Raw genomic sequence first — 21,473 nt, 5'->3', positions numbered from 1 at the left:
TGGTGTTGTGTGGGAGTTCTTTGCACCTACCTGCCCTAACCTTACTTTTCCCCCCATCAACCCTGGGTGTAGATGGGGGTGCCTGGCGGTTTTTCCTAAAGCTAGCCATACACTGTTAGGCTTCGTTCACACGTGGTGTACTCCAGCATACACACCACACAGGTGTTACATGCATCCCTGTGCAAGGTAGTCCCACTGATGTCAACTGGGACACAGCTGCCACACAGACACAGCCACTGCTCCCAATTTGACATCTGTGTCAGTACGAGTGCAGGACCCCGAACGCAGACAGCGTGTGCGGCCATGCACCCACACAGATTTCAAATTGGGACAATGTGAAGCCAAACATTCTCCAGCAGGCTCCTTCGACCTTTCGGCTGCTTTATCGGGAAGGAGACTGAATTAGCTTCCTTCAGTCCATGGGATTAAAGCAGAACTCTGGTCAAAATTTTTATTTTCCCATGCGGTGAGACTGTGATCACACTGCATGAGTTAACCAGTTGTTTTGTCCAGGGGTTCAAGGAAAAGCTATACTTACCCGATCCTTCAGAATCCAGTGCTCCCCCACATCCAACAATGGAATGTTCCTGCTGTCCTCATGCCCAGAGCTGGTCTATGGGTGTGATGACATCAGGAACAGTCCATTCACAAGACTGCTGGCAGCAAGAGGGGAGGCAGGAGTGGCAGGCACCGGTCTTGCAGTCTGAGGATTGGCCTATTAGGTAAGTATATCTCCACTCCCAGGGAAGTGGGGGGGGAAATGGTGTAAAGAACCTCCCACACAGCACCACTGATGGCAGTAGGCAGAGCAACCAGAAGTACAGGTAGGCCTGGAACCAGGAACCTAGACAAAACAGCATCGGTGGAAAATGAAGGGCACCTCAGTGATGATAAGGGAAGGAGGGGTATAGCCCAGCGTGACCTGATGCCAGATCTCTCCAATCGGCCCATCCGCCTTAGAATGTCAGGACTTACTGGCCTGCTCTCATCTTCTGGTTGAAGTTCTTCTTTAAAGGGGAAAGGAATTTCTTCCCTATTGGGGCTGTGCTTCCAAAGGGCTTTCCCCCTTCCTCTGGATAACACTATGCACTGCAGATCCAGGGAGTAATCTGATCGCCTTAATGGGTCAGAAAAGAATTTTTTCACAATTGGGGCTGTGCTTCAAAAGGATTTTTTGCCTTCCTCTGGATAACCCTGTGCACTGCAGATCTGGGGAGTAATCCAATTGCCTTAAAGCATTTCCTCACCGAGGTCAGTTTCTTCACTAGTTCCCAGTGCTGGCATATTAACTGTGGGCAGCTGGCTGCCCACTGCACTTTGTGAATGGTCCCACATACTTCTGGGAACTGTGACATGTCCCAGAAGGATGCAGCCGGGGGGGGTTGGGGGAGCACTTCCACTCGGATCGTCTAGGCGATCCGAACAGAAGTGGGAGCAGGTACCTGCCAAAACCTGGTACCCACTCCCCCCCAAAAAAATGATATGCTAAATATGTCAGAGGGAGGAAGAGGAAGAGCAGAACTTTCGTTTTTTGGGTGAAGTTCCACTTTAAAAGGATCAGGAAGGAATTTTTTTTCCCTATTGGGGCTATGCTTCAGAAGGGTTTTTCGCCTTCCTCTGGATAACACTGTGCACTGCAGATCCAGGGAGCAATCCGATTGCTTTAAAAGCAGTTCTTCAGTCACTTGTGCAATAATTAAAAGACGGCAGCTACAAAACTGCAGCTGCTGAATTTTAATAAACAGACCTGTCCTAGGATCCAGCGCCATCCTTACCTGCGTCGGTTTCTTCACCGGTCTTCAGTCACCGAGGCTGGCATATTAACTGTGGGCAGCTGGCTGCCCTCTGTCCATGCACGAGCCGTGCTGCGCTTTGTGAATGGACTTGTGGCATGTCCCAGAAAGATGCGGTTGAGGAGCGGGGTGGTTAGGGTATGGAGAACTTCTGCATGGATCACCTAGGCAATCTGAGCAGGGGGTTGTGGAAAGAGCGGAACTTCCCCTTTTAAAGAGTTAAGGGGAAAGGAATTTCTTCCCTATTGGGGCTGTGCTTCAGAAGGGGTTTTCACCTTCCTCTGGATAACACTGTGCAAATCCAGGGAGTAATCTGACTGCCTTATGGGGTCAGAAAGGAATTTTATCCCTATTGGGGCTGTGCTTTAGAAGGCTTTTTGCCTTCCTCTGGGTAAAGTATGGGTCTTCATAGACTTGTTACCCATTAATACCAATAAAATTATTCCAGTACTGATCTGGGCATAAAAAAAACAAAACTATTGTTGTGTGTTTTACTTTAATGGCTGTAAAAAGTTTTTTTTTGTTCTTTGCTCTTTATTATAGGAGGCAAACATTGGATTTGGTTTGTGTTTACGCTAACAATTTGGAATAAAAAAAATAGTGTCATTTCTCTGATGAGAGGCTAATAAACTGAATTATAATTTGTATTTGGTTATGGTATGGAGTTATGGTTAAGCCCAGTCCTTGTTCTTTAAGTACCTAAAAGAAAGAGGTCTAATACCCAAAAATAAACAGGCTTGTATAAAGGACATTGACCAAGCTTTACAAAAGCTTTACACACACACCCCAAAATAAATCCCAACAAGAGGCTAAAGAAAGACAACCCACACAATCATTTTTTTCATTCAACTAGCAGGTTGAACCAAAAAAAATGTACTTGATTCTCCATCCACATGCTCAATGTGGATGAGGTAATCGCTCCCACTGAGCTATTGTATTCTGAGTGGGGACACTTCCCTGCCATCAGAATACACCAATCAGCACTGCCAACTATAGCCAACAGTGCTGATCATGTGGAAAATATCCAACAGGCTGGTTGTACAGAAGGTGATCAGTAGAGTGAGATTAAGGTGAAAGGCTGATACCACCTTAGGTAAATAAAAAAAAAAAAGGTCTTGGATTACTTTACCCTAATGTAGGTTCGGAAAAGGTTCTTTACAAAAAAAGAAATGCTACTTCAAAAACACAACTGTCATATGTGATAGCCACCAAGAAGTCCACTTTGCAGGAATGATCACCCAAGGAGAGTTTCCTAATGGGGCCAAAGGCTGGTTTCTGCAGAGCAGAGAGAACCAAACGGAGATCCCAAGGAAGCACATGGTGCTGTAAATGTATCCCTGACAAGTCACCGCCCCACTTTTCCACTTCACCCAATCAGAGAACATGTGGTATTCATTCAGAGATCGCTTTGCATTTTCTCAATGGAGCCTGTCCTGAGCAGGCAATATCCTGTGTTTACAAAGCAGCATGGCAGACACCCAGCATGGGACCTTGAAACTAGGGGAGATCACTGTAGTGGCAATGTCTACTACAGTGATTACCAGCTTCTAGAGAGATGGTATATGCATAGTTACTATGCTGATCCATGCTGGACCAATGTAACTAATCTAAAATTGTCCATGCTTCGAATTCTTCTTTAAGGTCTGAGAACATGGGATCTTAGGGAGGCAAATTTGTTTCCTGGAAAGAAAACCTTTGCCTATGATTATTATACAGTATTTATATAGCGCCAACAGTTTGCTCAGCGCTGTACATTATAATGGGAGACAGTACAGTAACAACACAGTACAATACACGAGGGGTCCGAGTGCCCTGCTCCTTGGAGCTTACAATCTAGGAGGGAGGGGATAGTGGTACAGGAGGAAATAGCTGTGGGGGATGGAGTGGTAGGAAGAGTGGAGGAGATCGGCAGTTAGGTGAGGGTGGGGTAGGCTTCCCTGAAGAGATGGGTTTTCAGGGTGCGCCTAAAGGTGAGGAGGGTAGGCGACAGTCTGATGGATTGGGGTAGTGAGTTCCAGAGGATGGGGGAAGCCCTGGAGAAGTCCTGGAGATGAGCATGGGAGGAGGAGACCAGGGAACTAGAGAGTAGGTGGCCTTGTGAGGAGCGGAGAGTTCGTTTTGGGTGGTATATGGATATAAGGTCAGTGATGTTGTTTGGGGCAATGTTATGGACAGCTTTGTACGTCAATGTTAGTAATTTGAATTTTATGCATTGGGCAATCGGAAGCCAGTGGAGGGATTGGCAGAGAGGGGTGGCGGATACGGAGCGATTAGTAAGGTGGATGAGTCTGGCCGCATAATTCAGGATAGACTGAAGCGGGGATAGCCTGTGATGAGGTAAGCCGGGGAGGAGGGAGTTACAGTAGTCGTGATATAATAAGGGAGGGAATGAGTTTCTTAGTAGTTTCTGGGGTTAGGAACAGACATATTTTGCGGAGGTGGAGTCTACATGAATTTGTCAGCGATTGGACCTGGGGCTAGGACAGACTGGAGTCTAGAATGACACCTAGTACTCTGGCTTGCGGGGTGGGACTGATGGACTGATGGAGGCGTTGTTGGTCGTGATGGAGAAGTCGGGGGGGCGCAGGCTGGGGGGAAAACTAGGAGCTCGGTTTTGGACAGGTTTAATTTGAGGAAGTGGAGTGACATCCAATCTGATAGGTTGTTCAGTAGGCTAGTGATGCGAACGGAGACTGAAGGCGTGAGGCGAGGGGTAGAGAGATAGATTTGTGTGTCATCGGCATAGAGATGGTAGTTGAAGCTGTAGGAGTGTATCAGTTGGCCAAGGGAGGAGGTGTAGATGGAGAAGAGAAGGGGCCCTAGGACGGAACCTTGAGGGATGCCAACAGAGAGGGGGAGTGAGGGGGAGGTGGCAGCGTTATAGGTAACACTGAAGGAGCGCTGTGATAGATAGGAAGAGAGCTAGGAGAGAGCGGAGTCTGAGACCAAGAGAGTATAGTTTTTTGAGGAGGAGGGGGTGGTCGACCATGTCAAAAGCCGCGGAGAGGTCGGGGAGTAGGAGCACTGAGCAGTGGCCATTAGCTTTGGCGGTTAGCAGATCGTTGGTGAGTTTGAGTAGGGCGGTTTCGGTGGAGTATAGTGGACGGAAGCCAGACTGTAGGGGATCAAGGAGGTTATTGTAGGTGAGGTGGGAACTCAGGCGATTATAGACTAAGCGCTCAGAGTTTGGATGTATATGGCAGCAGGGAGATGGGTCTAAGGTTGTTTAGGTCGGTGGGATCCAGGGAGGGATTTTTAAGTATGGGAGTGATGTGGGCGTGCTTCCGAGGGGAGGGGAATACACCAGTAGAGAGGGAGAGATTAAAGATGTGAGTGAGGGAGCATAGGATGGAGGAGGAGGGTGACTGTAGGAGTTGTGTGGGGACAGGGTCCAGGGGGCAGGTGGTAAGGCAAACTTCAGAGAAGACCTTAGTGACCTCTTCAGTGGTAGCAAGGTCGAAGGAGTGGAGTGTCGAGGGGGTTTTAGGGTGAGGAATGTTAGGTGGGGTGGAGGTCTGGACAGTGGCGAGGTCGAAGGAGTGGAGTGTTGAGGGGGTTTTTCGTGTGAGGGATGCTAGGTGGGGTGGAAGTCTGAGCAGTGGCAATGTCCCTACGAATTGCGTCGATCTTGCTTTGGAAGTGGTTAGCAATCTTGTGGGCGGTGAGTGAGGTACTGGGTGGAGGTGGGGGTAAAGAGAGTAGAGAGTTAAAAGTAGAGAAGAGCTGGCGAGGACTGGAGGAGAGGGTATTGATGAGGGTTACAAAGTAGGCTTGCTTGGCAGCATGGAGGGAGGAAGTGTAGGTGAGGAATGATGAGTCTAGAATGAGGCGTATGTATTTCAAGATGAAGGAAAGCTAAACAGGAGACTTTTGAAAGTGGATTACCCAGCAAATGCTTGAAAAATCTGCATTGTGATTTGGACTTATGCAGTTAGAAGGTTGACAAGGTACCCAGTGCCCTGAATGCCCCCATATTGTTAAGAAGGTGAGCAGGGGTACAAGCACCTTTGTGAATTTTCTGGAAACAAAGACTAGGTCAAATGACAGCACGACAAACCGGATGTTTGCCTCCTACTGCGAAGTGCAGAAAGCACTACTAAGGTGGGTATATGTGAATAGGTAGGTAGGCATCTTAAATGCCTACCAATGGCAGATATTCCCCTTATCTCAGAGAGGCAATTACTGACCTTGTAGATTCAATGTCAAACTGTGGTTTAAGGATTTTTAGTCCATAATAAAAGACATACTCCCACTGGATTTTGGTACCACGAAAAGGTTTAGTAAGAATCCTATAAACCTTTTTGTCTAGGGGGACTGGAACGATTGCTTCCTGGGACAAAAGATCATTCAGGACAGTCTGCAAATTGGACCATCTTTGGCTAGATGTTGGCTGGTTTTAGAGAAGAAAAATAATGACAGTTTAAAACTATTTTTGTACACTTTTAAGGCCATCAATTGAATTCATAGGGATGCAAACTGCAACAGATGTCCCCCACTCTTAAGTGAGGACATCCCTTCATTATGAAGAAAGTTTATGGGTAGACTTTATGAACATTGCATTCCAAGTCTTGCGCCGAAAAAGGGGCCGATTTTTGGCTTTGAAGATCTAGCCAGGGGGAAGAGTGATAGATGCTCTTCCTTTGGAGTAAGTAAAAGCCCCAAAGGGTATGAGGTTTTGGAAAATTCCATTGTAGAAAAAGGGCATTTCCTCCAGTCACTTCTTTAATGAACTTGTCAAGTACATCACCAAAGATGTCCTCCCTCAAAAGGCATGTCTGCAGCAACCACTAATGAAGGAACATCTTTTAAAGGGACAGTAAGATGTTCACAACCTCTTCCCGTCCTGCCCATTGCCGATTAATGGCCGGAAGGGAGCGCTGCCGATGCGGGGGGACTTTAGAAACGCCCACCCCCGCATCCATTGCCTGTGCGCACTCCCCAGGAGCGCACAGCACTGTGATCTGTGACCACTGTGTCCGCCGTACACAGTGGAACACAGATCGCTGTACAGGACCTCTGTGTGAGGTCCCGATTCATGTGATCCCTGATTGGCCAATGAGGGATCACATGAACAGTAGTAAACAATGATGTCACTTCCTGACATCATTGTTTGCTACTTGTGAAATCTGTGAATGATCACAGAGGTCACAAGGTACAAGGCTATTCACAACAGCCTTGTACCATGTGACAAGCTGTGCCCAATCACAGCTCTCACAGTATTTCTCAATGGAGTTTTGTATAAAGCCATATCAGGTATATAAGAGCCTAGAAGTGGTGAGAAATCTTCTGCAGCCTTCTCTGGCATGGTCTCCATGTCCTCTTCATTCTTCAATGTTTTTACCACTTTTGTGGCATAGATTCACTCCTAAGGTAAAGATGGAGAAGAAGCCAAGTGCTTTTGAGCTTTGGCTGTAAATGGCTGCATTAAAAGGTAATTCACGGTCCAAAAAAGTCACAGTTGCAAAGAAATCTACCTTTGTCAGATAGGCTACTGGCTGCATGCCTGAAATAGAGCTAGAATCAGATGCAGGGGTCCCCCCCTATAAAGGTTTAAAAAAAAAAAAAAAAAAAAAAAAAGGGGCCTGCTCTGGTGCAAGGAAAACATTGTCGCCCCGTGGAGTTTGAGTGCATTGCAATCCAGCAGCTTGAGTTTTTGCCGTGGTTCCCTAGACCTGGTTTCTGACATTGCCATCAGTGAGGGCGTTACCCTGTGGGATACTCACAAAATAGGGTATGTCCATATAAGGATACACAGCATCCTAGGTATTGACCATCCTGTAACCAAGTCCTCATGGCAAAAGGAAAGGAAGAAGTTTGAGTACCTTATAAGGGCCCTGGGCAAATGTGGTGGTAAAAGTGTGACCTGTGGTGTGATGTAACACCTAGATATCTGACTGAGGTAAACCCTTCATAATTAAATTTTTACCACCAACTTTGAAAGTTTAAAACATCCAATTAGTAAATAAACTCGAAAACATTACTATTCGGGGGACACCTTTGTAAGTGTGCTGCCAGTAATTCAGATATGGAGTTTCATACTCGCTGTAAAGCTACAGTACTAGTCCGATAACCAGGATGAACTCATCCTACCTTTCTACGTCACTTGTACTTAGATTCAGGCTTTATCCATCATAGCAAAAAGAGCCCGGAAGGGGTCTTCAGGGACTGGAAACCCTAGGAGTGAACCGTTGCCCTGCACCTAGATTACACCCCAACTATACTCCTTACACTCAGTGCCAAGTGAGTGCCCAGGCTGCATCAAGTGTCTGAAGAAACCTTACAGGCCTTCTCCATAGCATGGGGTTCAGGTTCCAATGTATTACCGAGGCTAGATTGATCCGGATATAGGGTTTTCGGCTGTTATAGTAGAAAGCAGCGAAGAGTTATTTAAAGAATCCAAATTGAAGAAAACTAGTTAACAAAATATTTTCCAAGGGGGGTGGAGAGAGAAGAGTCTATCACCTAAGGACACTAGAAAAAACAGAGGACTCATCGAATGGGGTGGGGTTGTAAAAAATGCACCCATGGGGCATGCCTAACAAAACTTTTCCCAATGTCCCAGGAGTCCAATCACCTGTAAAGTAGAAACATATTACCCAGGGTCTATGAAGATCCAGCCTGTGCTCTGTACTATAAGATATGATTTTTTTTTAAATGCAACTAATAGAGAACCGTGAATTTGAATTGACCCCAGCCTCCTGTACTCCTGTACGAGGGGGTAGGGGCAGTTCTACGATAGGCAAATTAAGCTCTGCTATATGAGAAAGCTGTGAGATGACCTCTATGCCAAGACTTGTGGCTGTTTTGAGAGCAAAGGGAGGCCCTACCAAACATTAGGTGTATTTAGCTGTCAGGGTGGAGTTCAGCTCAAAGGCCCAAATACAGCCCTGTTTCTCACTGTTAGGCCCCATGTACACGGCACACATCTGAACGATGGAAACTGACTGCTGGAAAACGTAGGTTAAAAAAAGTCTGTTTAGTTGGTTTGCATAACGTGTTTGTGTGTTTTTAAGCACAGGAGAACCTCCCAAATGGCCAGAATGCACTGAAAAGTGGTAAATTATTAACCATTTCAGACTGTTTCAGAGAAACAGAGAGAGTAGAAGCAGAGACAGCAGTATGTGTTGATATTAGCTTAGGTGTGAGTTGCTCATTAACATTTCTTTTGTTTCCAAGGGTGGGAAAGGTGTCTGATGGAGTAAGCCATTAAGGCCACCTGGCAGGGGTCTTCATGAGGAATTTGAGGTGTGAATGGTCATTAACATATCATTTGTTTCCAAGGGTGGGAGAGGTCTGAGGTGTGAATTGGTCATTACAATGTATGCCAAGCTTGGTAGAAACATCCTGTGTTTAGTGTTTTGTCCATCCGAGTACCATGAAAACGCTTTGCATGCGTTTTTCATGTTGAAAAAAGGCTCTGGCCAGCAACGGAACTGAAAGAATTCAAAAAATTTTCCAAATGCAAATGCTTATAAACACGATTTGCTGCGTTTACAAGCGTTTTGCATTTGAAACGCTGATAAAATCTACTGCTGAACGCAAGTTTTCTGCGTTCAAAAAAACAACTGTAAACTCAAATGCCTGTAAACGAAGGTGTGTACATGGACACACAGGAAAACATTAGGGTGAGTTCAGCTGAACAGCTCCTAAACATGAGTTTATCAGCTGCAGTGTACATGAGCCTTAGATGGTAAAAAGTTACTAACTCATGTTTTTATTGCTATCTGTATGCCACTTAACATAAGCCTGCTGGAAAAGTATGGGTTTACCATTGTTGGCCTCCTGAGAATGCTCATTTTCTGCTCATGTCTGGCAAATAAACACTTGAGTCATTGACCTTTCTCAAACATTCTTTAAATGAAGCCAAGGCATTAACCTGATAGCCAGTCCGTTTACATCCAGCTGTCATCTGATTCGATCTATTAGACCCAGTGGTCTCCAAACTATGGCCCATGGGCCAAATGCAGCCCTTTGCTTGCCTCTATCCAGCCCTCGGGGTACTATTCCTCCCACTGACAACCAAGGATGGGGCACTATTCATCCCACTGACAACCAAGGATGGGGCACTATTCATCCCACTGACACCAAGGATGGGGCACTGTTCCTCCTAGTAATACCAATGATGGGGCACTATTCCTCCTAGTAATACCAATGATGGAGCACTATTCATCCCACTGACACCAATGATGGGGCACTGTTCCTTAAACTAATACCAATGACTGGACATTATTCCTCCTTCCATGGACTACAAGCACTGTGTCATTTGTTTTTTGTTTTTTTTTTACTCATACTGATGCTGGGGCATTTTCTACTCCTACTGGGCCCTCCTAAAGTCTGAAGGACCATAAAGCGGCCCTTTGTTTAGAAAGTCTGGAGACGCCTGCATTAGACAGATGGGGAACACCCGCCTGCATTCGATCTGATACGCTGTTTTTAGCATCAATGACCGTGTGCAGTCTTTTGTAATAGTTGTCTGAGGCCCCGAATTCTTGCAGGAGGTATAGCTGTCCATTCGTCTTGGCCAAATGGCTCCGGGTTATGCAAAGTCTTTGGTCATCTTGCATGAACCGCACATTTGAGATCTCCTTAGAGTGGGTCGATATTAAGGTCAGGAGCCTGATGGCCACTCCAGAACCTTCACCTTTTTCTGCTGTAACCACTGGAGGGTTAACTTGGCCTTGTGCTTAGGGTCCTTGACGTGCTGGAAAGTTCAAGAGTGTCCCATGCGCAGCTTTTGTACAGTAGAATGCAAATTGCCTTCCAGTATTTTCTGATACCATACTGCATTCATCTTGCCATCAATTTACATAAGATTTCCTATGCCTTCAGAGCTCACACACCCCCAAAACATCAGTGAGCCAAGCAAATATGATAATAAATGGGTTCATATGATCACTATCCTTTAAATAAAAAAAAGACAGTGTTTTTTGGCATAATCAGTCATATTTCAATATCCATGCAAAAATTTCACAATTTCTGCCAGGGGATGAAAATTTTGGGCACAACTGTATATGCATATGTGAGACTCTAGTGGCACAATAGCTAAAGCATATATTGTAGGTAGAAGAATGGTGGCATACAGTACGCATGCCATGCATACAATGAGTAGATTCATGGTCTATTTAAAGCGGAACTAAAGTCTCCATAGTTAACTGTCCAACGGCCTTCCACTGGCATCTTCTTCTGAGTGCTGGTCTTTTGGCTCTCCTCTGGCCAGCAGGGAATTGCGTCACTGCTGCTTATGCACAGAAGGCTGTCATCCCAGTACTGTAAGCAGAACTACAGATGGCAAGTAGGCAGGTAGGGGCATTTTATTGCAAAAGAGACGGCGCATGTTTATTCTGCAATAAAAGCCTGACTGCTCGGTGTTTTCTACAGTGGGACTTTAGTTCCATTTTAGGTAAACCCCTCCTCACTTTTAGAGCGATTTGGCAACATCCACCATTCGCCTTGGTGCACTTAGGCCCTTTTCACACAGGGGGACTGATTTGGGTCTGTGTCAGTTTTTCTCAATGGGGAGGCGGATGTAAATGGACATGTCTGCAGACATTTGAACAGGGGTCACTTCATGTGTTTACTTGTTGCCATGTTTTGTTTTATGATTGTGCCATTCTGTTATGACCTACAGCTGAATGTGAATCCCATAAGAAATAAAAGAAATGTGTTTTGCCTGCTCACTCATGTTTTATTTAAAAATGGTACATCCTGTATATTACCAATTCTCCAAGGGTATGCAAACTTTTCAGCACAACTGTACACCTCTGAACAATTCTCTGAAAATCTCATTACATTAGATACACAAAATATTCTCCAGAGCTAACACTTTATCTGAGCCTACCTTAAAGAAGAACTTCATTAAAAATAGTCAGGGACTGCTTAGCAACCAGCAACTGTTGAAAAAATAAACACTTCATTGAAAAGTATGTAATTACAGTATAACCTCTATCCACAGTTGTCACTTCTGCATCTCCCTTCCTCTATTCATAGCAGTCATCTCTGCATACCCCAATCAGTTTTAAAGGCCAATTTCACAAAAAAAAATAAAATAAATAAAATGCACTTTTTGCAGGTGATAGAATGTCATTTTTCTTCTAAGGAACTTGCAGAGCATTGCACCTGTTAGCAGCAGATCGCAGGTGCAATGTCAGGCTCCTACATATGTTCAGTAGTTATCTGCCCATAGCTCCTGTACAGTTAGACTGTTACTGAAGTGCACGCATTAGTGTCCTTGCAGTTCATTGAGAACTACAAGCTTTATGCCGCAGTGGCACAGGACTTGTAGTCCATTTATGCACAGATTCCTGTGAATGAATGACACGGTTGTGTTTTTAAATTATGATAGTGGGTGCAGGGAGAGGAACCCCCACCAGCTGTCAGGGGCAATCAGGGAGTGTAGAAACTGGAGCACAGTAACATGTTACTAAAGGTGAACGTAGCCTTTAACCTCTGCATCCTCCTTCCTCCATCCACAGTTGTAACCTCAACATCCTCATTTCCCAATCTATAGTGGTCACCTCTGCACACCTAATCCCCCCCGTCCAATGATCACCTGTTCTTGTATAGCTTACAAATTCACTTCACCCCTCTTCTGCACAGTAGCTGCTGACTTTTGTGAACAGAGCACGGAGCATAGTAACCAAACAGATATCTTGATACTGCAGCCAGTCAGGATAGGTCTGACACTGAAAAGGACAATATCAGAAGTTCCCAGTTGTCTACAGTCATTAAGATATAGTACTGGTTACACATTTCAGTGAACGAATGATTAAATTGTCTGAACTGTGGGATCATATACAATTCTCTTACAGTGGCTGTTATCCCACCCCTGTCACAATATGTTTATAGACTAGGTCAGCCATCCAGGTTTGACCAATTCTAGTACTGATCCAGAAACTGTATACAATTTCCTGGAAGTTCCCAGGAGTGGCACTGAAGGAATCTGTCTGACAGCAGTGAAACCTGATATGGGCCCTCACCACTCAATTCAAAACAAAAAAAAGTTAGTTACCTAGCAATTCCATTTTCATAAAATTTCCAGGACAGCAGAGAATCCATTTGCAGTCCTGGAAGATGAAATGGGAAGGGAGCTTTGGCTATAGATACACTTTAAACAGCAATAAGGTTTTGGCTATAGTCTAATCCAGACAATAACAGATCCAGGGAGACCTAACTTTAAATTAGTGAATTGCTGGCATGTTCATATGCTGCCAGTGTCCTCGTGTGACATATTGGATTGCAACAACTTCCACATAGTATTACCGGCTTGTGAAGTAAAAAGGACCACAAAGTGTTTATAAATATAAGCCTTTTATGTCAGGAATAAATACATCCTGTTCTACTAAGCTAGTTACAGTATGAACAGTGAGGATCATTATAAAGTCACATCTTCCACCTGCAAATTTCCTTCCAGTGCCGCCTGGTAAATCTCAATAGTCTCAGCCAGGGGCAGTGGTTCCACACTCTCAATAATAGCTATGGGCTCTCCGAGTTCTGTGCACATGATTGTCTGTTGTGGCTGGACCATTAGATTTTGGTGAGTTTTGCGGTGGCTTCGCAAGTTGGAGAGCGTTTTGAAGCTCTTGTTGCAGTCAAGACAGGAGTGAGGTCTGTCATTACTGTGGACATGTCTGTGTTCTGCCAGGTGAAGTGACTGCACAAAGGTCTTGCCACAATCCTTGCAGCAAAACGGTCTTTCCCCTGTATGTAAGCGGCGGTGCTCCCTCAAGTGGGCAGCTTGCCGGAAGTTTTTACCACAATCCAGGCAGGGAAATGGGCGTTCTCCAGTGTGAACACGCTGGTGCAACTGTAAACTGAAAGACGCGACAAATGCTTTTCCGCAAGTGCTGCACTTATGGGGTCGGACCCCGGAATGCCACTGTTGGTGTCGTGTTACGCCTCTCTGGCTGGTGAAACACTTGCCGCAGACATGACACTTAAACGGTCGCTGACCTGTATGGAGTAAGAGATGGAGATTCAAACTGGAACTAGAGTTCAGTTTTTTGTTACACGTGGGACATTTATACTGACACAACTTTTTGCTGCGACAAGTGTGTTCTGCAAGTTTTGATTCTTCCGGAAAAACAACCGCGCACTCTTTGCAGTAGATCAGAACTTTGCCTTGGTGCTCTAACTGGTGCAGCTGCATTAATTTCTTGCGTAAAAAGGTCCTACCACAATCGGGGCATTTGTAAGGAAGGATGCCAGTGTGTCTGATCTGGTGCAATGCAAGCTTGGAAGCTCTGTTGAATTCTAATCCACAGATCTTACAAGGGAATGGATTGGAGCCAGTGTGCAGAGCACGATGTTGCTGCAGATTAGAGCTCTGAGTGAAAGAACGGCCACAGAGGTCACATTTGTAGGGTCGCTCCCCCGTGTGTACAAGGTGATGCCGTGTTAGGTTGGCCAAGGAGCCAAAGGTCTTGCCACAGTCCGTACACTGGAAGGGCCGCTCACCTGTGTGGGTGCGCATGTGGTTTCGCAAGTGCACCTGTTTCTTGAAATACTTGCTACAGACGCTGCATTTGTGCTTTCTTTCCATAGCGTGAACTACTTGTCTGTGTTGCATCATTTTCAAGTGGGTTGGGAAGTCCTTGTTGCATTGAGCACACTTAAAAGTCTGAGCCGGACTTCCTGAGCCATTACGTGGCTCCGTTGTCAAAATGTGTGCATTAAACCCATTTTCTTGGGACTGTGCCTTTTGAGCCACATTGTTTGTAGCGGTTTGTTCAGGAAGAAGCTTGGAAGCAGATACATTTGCAGGAGGCATAGCAATCAAAGTGCGGGGAGAATCAGAGCGAACTAAAGGTCTCTCTTGCATGATAGAGGGTTTGCCCTGCTTTGGGGCGAGTACACCGCTTTTACCAGAATGTGTCCTTCGGTGATACAAAAACTTAGTCATGTTACTGAAAGTTTTGCCACAGTGGCAGCGATGCAGGGGGTCCGATGTATGGCTTTTCCGGTGCAAGATCAAGGTAATCTCCGTCCCAAAGCCCAAACCACAGTCAACACAAAGGTAGAGAGCCTCCCCCCGATGTACCCTCATGTGCTTCTCCAAAGAGGTCTCCTTCTTGAACACTCTGTAGCAATTTGGGCACTGCAAGTTCCCTTCCACATGCACACGACGATGGGACTGCAATCGGTTGGCAGAGGTAAAGAAACGGTCACAGTCAGGGCATGGAAACTCCACGGTGTGCTGTTCTTTGCGATGTTTCCGAAGGTACTTTGCTGTAATGAACTCTTTCTTGCATTCTTGACAGCGGTAAACTCGTTGCACTAACCCCATGCCTTCTCCAACCATTTCTTCATTTTCATTCATCATCCAGTCTTTTCTTAATTTCTCAATAATACTGGGTGAGGGTGCAGTATTTTCTGAGTTACTGTACAAGGGAGAAGCAGAGCTTTCTTTCTCCGACTCAGTAAAGTGTCGACCCTGATGCTCAAGAAATTCCTCAGGGGTATGGAATACTTGGAGGCACTCAGAGCATTCATATGGGTGCATCTCCGAGATCTGTACCATTTCGCTCTTCACAGGTGAACTTTCAGTCGCTACTGTGGGGCCTGCTTGTGGTCCAGGCAGTACGTCACTCTCTGTGGTTTCAACCACAGCTGGAACTTCAACGCTCCAACCATTTAAAGTCCTCTCATCCAGGAGAACATTCTGCAGGCTAAGCAAGGCTTGGATACCAGTTCCAGTTTGCAGAACAACACTTTGTTGAGGTGTCTGCTCTGGTTTCTCATGCTTTTGGCGGTGAGCTACCCACAACTCAGGGGATGTAAAGAGTTCTTTACAGTCAGAGCACTGGTAGTGTATTTGGCTATTTCCCAATGATGGAGAGGAGGGGGTCTGTGGAAATTCCCGCATGTGCATCTCCTGGTGATGTAGAAGCTCATCTGGTGACAAGAGAACTTGCCCACATTCCAAACATTGGTACTGGCTTTCCTGGACCAGACCTTGCAGCTCTCCCAACTCCAGGGAAACATCCTGAGACACTGCTGCTTGCACACCTCCACCAACATGATTTTGTTGGTGAACCAAGACATCTTCCAATGTATTGTAGAGAAGACCACACTCTGAGCACATATACTGGTGCTGGAATACAACTGGAGCCTGGACACTCTCTGCCATGGCCGATGAGAGGTTACTGTCAAAAATCTGTTAAGAATAAAAAAAATAATAATAATAAAATAATCATATCAAAAGCAGTGCCATCAATAAATTAATTAGCAACGTAGCCCCAAAAAGTACAGGCATTTAACGTGAACCTGTGCATTGCTGATGCAGAGTGAGTTCACTAAACTTCAAAACTCCCACTAAAATAATCCAAACTGATTTGTGAAGCCACAGCATTACATAAATTCCAAGTAACCTTGTGCTTTGGGTATTATATTAACAGACTAGTACGGTCTTATAAATGCTTAAACATATTTATGTCACAAGCAGACCTTTGGATGAGAGGCCAGAATCTAATGTGGATTGCTACTTTGCCAAACAGACCACACAAAACCATAAGATACATACACAAGCAGCTATTTTGTGGCACATCAATGGATTTGTCATTTATCTTTGATGCTCACCCTCAAACCTTTTGCCCAGGTGGCACATATGTATTAAATGCACCTGTTGGATGGGGTAAGGGAAGGCTGTGCTTACTGTATAATAAATATTGGCCAGTTTTGATGCATCAATTCACAATGAGGAAAGCTTGAAGTTTATTCAATACTTATTTGTTTATATGTAAAGTGTTGCGTAAATTAACGGCGCTATATAAGTATCTGTAAGAAAAAAAAATGGCCATCAAAGAAAACCTCTCTATAGAATCGTGAAGGCAGCCATTGTAGACTGTGAACTACATCTGAAATCTTAGTAGTCTCTCTGGTTGATTCAATTGCTTCAATGCTGTTGTCAGTAGCTGGTTCTTGCAGTCTATAATCCCCCAATCTGTACTGTATTCTTCAAATGCTCCAATGGAGATTCAAGGAGGAGACGTGACATGCAGCGTCTGGTAATGGATGAATCTAGGATCCAGGGGCTTATTTTGCATGCTTTTAATGTTTGAAACCTGCCAGTATATACTCAAACCCAATAAGCCACCTCCTATTTTTTTTTCTCATCTGAGGTTTCAATTGCTGCTCTTTCAGTTCAGGTCTCCAGTTTGAGGGATTTGTGAACCATGTGAATGAAAATACTGGAGTCTAGAGATTTCAAGGAATTCATTTAAAGAAGTTTCCTTACTCCAACTCATGCAACTGCAACTACTGAAATGTAAGCCCCCTTCCTAGCTAAATCTCCCCATGTCATCTTTGGCAATCTACTCAAATGCTGACCCTTGCTCTGAAATCACACCTCAGAACAAATCCCCAACAACCTTTTTCGTCTGTAACATGTATGGAAGAAAAAAAAAAATCTAAAAGATGTAAGCGCTCCAATCTACAGGCCAAGCACATCGGCTTTGTTCCATGCCTAGCTACAAAAAAAAAAAAAAAAAATCACAGAAGAAGAGAATTTGGTTTCTGCTCTCAGGCCTATTTTCAGAGAAGAATCTGAAGAAATTGCACTCAAATACTTCACATTCGAACTTTGGGAATGTAAAAATCCAAAGACGTTAGATGACTTTAAATACCTACAACACCAACAGGACCAGGGGAAACCTAAATACTATTGGTATAGGCAGCAGATATCTAAGGACACCATTAATGAGGGGGAGAAGCTATTAGCCATGACTGGATTTATGGCTAATAACCCAATGCCTTATCTCCACAAGATTTAAGTGTCATCAGGAACATCTACTAACACAATGCATGCATGACTACAAATCAAAGGATTCGATCTCCTAGATTGTAAGCTCTAACAAGCTGGGCCCTCCGTTTCCTCTTGTACCAAATTGTATTGTAACTGTAATGTCTACCTTCATTTTGTAAAGCGCTGCGCAAACTGTCGGCGCTATATAAATCCTGTATAATAACTGACCAACTCCTGTTATTTCATAACAAAGTATAGCTAGTATAACTAAAAGGCAAAACTTTTTTTTTTTTTTAGTCTTGGATAGAGTGTAGAGTGATTAGAACCCCTGTCAGTTTTTAATGTCTGTACCCTCATTAGGGAGATTCCCCCTCTATGTCTGTTTACCATTATCAGTAAAAGTGAAAGTAAAAGAAAATCCCAAATTTTTCGGCTGTCACCATAAAAGTAATAAAAAGGTGAAATCTTCCAATGGGGACACTATTTCTGGTGACCTAGGGGTCCTTGAGGAACTCTCTTAGTTTGCAGGGAGTTCCTCTCACTTCCTGTTTGGTTATGAGACAAAAAGTAAAGGGAAATCTCCCCAATGGGACACAAATGATGAAAAAAAAAAAATCTGTCAGGTTATAGCCCTCCCTTGCTCTATCCAAAATGAAAAAAAAAAAAAACGTTTTGCCCATAGTTCTATTTTAACTACCTCAATACCGGGCACTTTCACCCCCTTCCTGCCAAGGCCAATTTTCAACTTGCAGCACTGTCACACTTTGAATGACAATTGCGTAACCATGCAACACTGTACCCAACTTAAATTTGTATCATTTTTTCACACAAATAGATCAATCCTGATGTACTGATGGCCCATCTCATTTTTTCTTGAGGTCCAAAAATGTCCGGACAGTACAGATACCCCCCAAATTACCCCTTTCTGGAGAGTAGACAGTCTGAGGTATTTAGTAGGAAGCATGGCACATTTTTTGAAATTGTAGTTTTTTTTTTTTTATCATAACTTCTTTGAAAATTAAGAAATTTAATTTTTTTATTCCTATTTTATTTTTACCATACTGTCACCAATGTAGTACAGAGTTATATAACTGGTGCGGTGCTGATCAGGTACATCAGTATAAAAAAAAAAAAAAAGTTTATATTTTTTTCAGTTTTTGTGGGTTTTTTTTTCACCCACGACTAGAGCAATACAGTGTTACCATAGTAGCACTGTACTACTCTGGGCAAGTGAACAGGATTTTTTTTCTACACATTAGGATTGCTTATACCTGTGAATTTTACTGGTATAAACCAGCCTCTCTCAACCAGGGTGCCTTGAGGTTTCTTCAGGATGCCTTGGTAAAATGTCTGCAAATTGCCCAATACTTGTATACAAGCCAGCGGGTGGAACAAGCCTGCCTTTTAGTTACACAAAGCCACAGGTTTTCATTGTGCACCATTAAGACATTCTAGCCTCCGGCGTCTTGACAACCAATGATAACATCAGCTGATAAGGAGGATGTCAGCTGCCAGCACAGCATTCTAGTTTGACCCACCCCTCTCCATCAGTGTTGGGGTCACATTAGCTCAGTGATGGAGAAAAACTGAGGGAGAGGAGAAACACTGGAGTACTAGTGAGTACCAGTGTGCAAAAGTGTATTTGCTTTGGAAGAATAAATCACCTGTAATGTTGGGTGTCCTACATGTGTGGATGTTGCTGCGTTATATAACACTATTAGTTTTTCACATTTTAGAATGGGGTGCCCTTTTAAAATTATAAACAGTCTTGAGGCACCCTATTTTAGAATGGGGTGCCTCGGGGCTGTCCATAATTTTAAAGGGTGCCTTGACTGAAAAAAGATTGAGAAACACTGGTATAAACAACCAATTTTACTTAATGAAACTGATTTACTCAGTGAGTATTGTTGCGATTAGCCACAACTAATGGTACAGATGGGCTGTGATTGGCCCTGTCTGTATCCATGGGATCACTGTGACCAATCCCATGGTACAGATGGGCTGTGATTGGCCCTGTCGGAATCCCTGTGACCAATCCCATGGTACAGATGGGCTGTGATTGGGCCTGCCTGTATCCACGTGATCAATCCCATGGTACAGATGGGCTGTGATTGGCCCTGCCTGTATCCACGTGATCAATCCCATGGTACAGATGTGTTGTGATTGGCCTTGCTTGTATCCACGTGATCAATCCCATGGTACAGATGTGTTGTGATTGGCCTTGCCTGTATCCACGTGATCAATCCCATGGTACAGATGTGTTGCGATTGGCCCTGTCTGTATCCACGTGATCAATCCCATGGTACAGATGTGCTGCGATTGGCCCTGTCTGTATCCACGTGATCAATCCCATGGTACAGATGTGTTGCGATTGGCCCTGTCTGTATCCACGTGATCAATCCCATGGTACAGATGTGTTGCGATTGGCCCTGTCTGTATCCACGTGATCAATCCCATGGTACAGATGTGTTGCGATTGGCCCTGTCTGTATCCACGTGATCAATCCCATGGTACAGATGTGTTGCGATTGGCCCTGTCTGTATCCACGTGATCAATCCCATGGTACAGATGTGCTGTGATTGGCCCTGTCTGTATCCATGTGATCATTGTGACCAATCACAGCTAGTAACACAATTTGTAAGCAAAGAATGGCATGAAAAGAAGCCATTCATTATTTACATGTGTCACGTGATCTGCTGTGATTGGTCCCAATCACATGGTACCGGCAGTGGACTGGTGATCAGTCACACAGCCAGTAACAGATCGTGACGCAGTGCAGCCCCACGCAAGGTTCATTTTGGAAGGACCTCATAGAACGACCACCCCGGAATGACAAAAGTTCCACCCGGCCAGGAACTGGTTAATATGCAATTTCTTGCATTAAGCCTCATAATGATGACGGTGCCCAGGGGGCCCATTTGTTGATAACTATACTTCCTGTAGCAAAACGGAGCCCAATGAGTTATGTATGCGATTCCACAAACCCAGCAATGCATTGCACATTACCAGATGTTAAACCAATACATCCTCCATGTTAAAGTAACGCTCGATGCGATTTGCCAGCACATGACATGCTTGCTTTCTGCTAGATTTGTATTTCTGCATTACCACATAGAGACTGGTCCCTGGAACCCAGATGCCCAGTGTTCTGAATTCTGCATACAAATGATAAAAAGGTCACGTGAGTACAACCCTGGAACCTCCACCTTCCAAAACAGGGCAGAAGCGGCCGTTCCATTGACAGGGCCCTTCTCCTACCTACTCAGCGTTAAACGAGTAGAACACTACGGCAACCAGGACCACAGAGGTCCCGGGTCATGAACACACAGCGCCCCCCGCCTTCTCTATGGGCAACCTCAGTCCACTATAGAAACACAACCTCCTCCCCCAGTGTCCCCGGTCCCCTCACCAGTACTCACACAGCGGCCCTCAGCTTACACCTTCTCAGCCGCGCTCACTCCGAGAACCCACCAACATCCCCTCTCCTGACTGGCTGTCCCGTCACCACCAATCACAGCGGTCCGGGACTAAAGCGCTTTAACGTGACGTAACGGCAGCTAGAACGAGGCAAGCCAATAACGGCGCGTCCCTGAGCTGACGCTTCCTAGTGGACGGCTGGACAGGTCATGTGATCTGACAAGAGCTGAAGCCAAGTTGGAATCCGGGGGCGGGGCTCCAGGTTACAGACAGGTGGGGGGAGGTGCCGTCTGCTTATTTTTGTTTTTAAGTAACCAATGAAAGGAGAGATTTCCTAAAATCAAGTCACATGGGGAACTCCAGTTTTATGGGGGTTTTCAGCCCCAAGCCATTTCTGGCACTTTTTGTTTTCAGTTTAAAATCAGTTTCTTACAACCCCCAAACATGATGTATTTTTTAAACACTCGCCCTCCAGAGGATTTACCCCCCTTCCAGACCAGGCAATTTTTTGCGTTACGGCGTTG

General features: G+C 44.8%; 1 protein-coding gene across 1 annotated transcript; it reads right to left on the bottom strand.

Moving 5' to 3' along the window:
• Window positions 1-13,081: 13,081 nt before the first annotated feature.
• On the bottom strand, window positions 13,082-21,089 carry LOC149454581 (zinc finger protein 574-like). Its single transcript, XM_089687357.1, has 2 exons — window positions 20,952-21,089; window positions 13,082-15,945 (listed from the first exon to the last, which is right to left on the bottom strand). The coding sequence occupies exon 2, from the start codon at window positions 15,916-15,918 to the stop codon at window positions 13,165-13,167; it is 2,754 nt and encodes a 917-aa protein (XP_089543483.1). The 5' UTR covers window positions 15,919-15,945; window positions 20,952-21,089; the 3' UTR covers window positions 13,082-13,164.
• Window positions 21,090-21,473: the final 384 nt, after the last annotated feature.

This window comes from Staurois parvus, unplaced genomic scaffold (genome assembly GCF_062004578.1).
Source record: "Staurois parvus isolate SC_StPar_1 unplaced genomic scaffold, SC_StPar_1.0 ptg000423l, whole genome shotgun sequence".
In the NCBI taxonomy this organism is placed as follows: domain Eukaryota; kingdom Metazoa; phylum Chordata; class Amphibia; order Anura; family Ranidae; genus Staurois; species Staurois parvus.
This window is presented reverse-complemented; position numbering and strand designations above follow the sequence as displayed.

Excerpts from the sequence above, each read along its gene's own strand:
- LOC149454581 (XM_089687357.1), bottom strand. The coding sequence starts at position 15,918 with ATGGCAGAGAGTGTCCAGGCTCCAGTTGTATTCCAGCACCAGTATATG.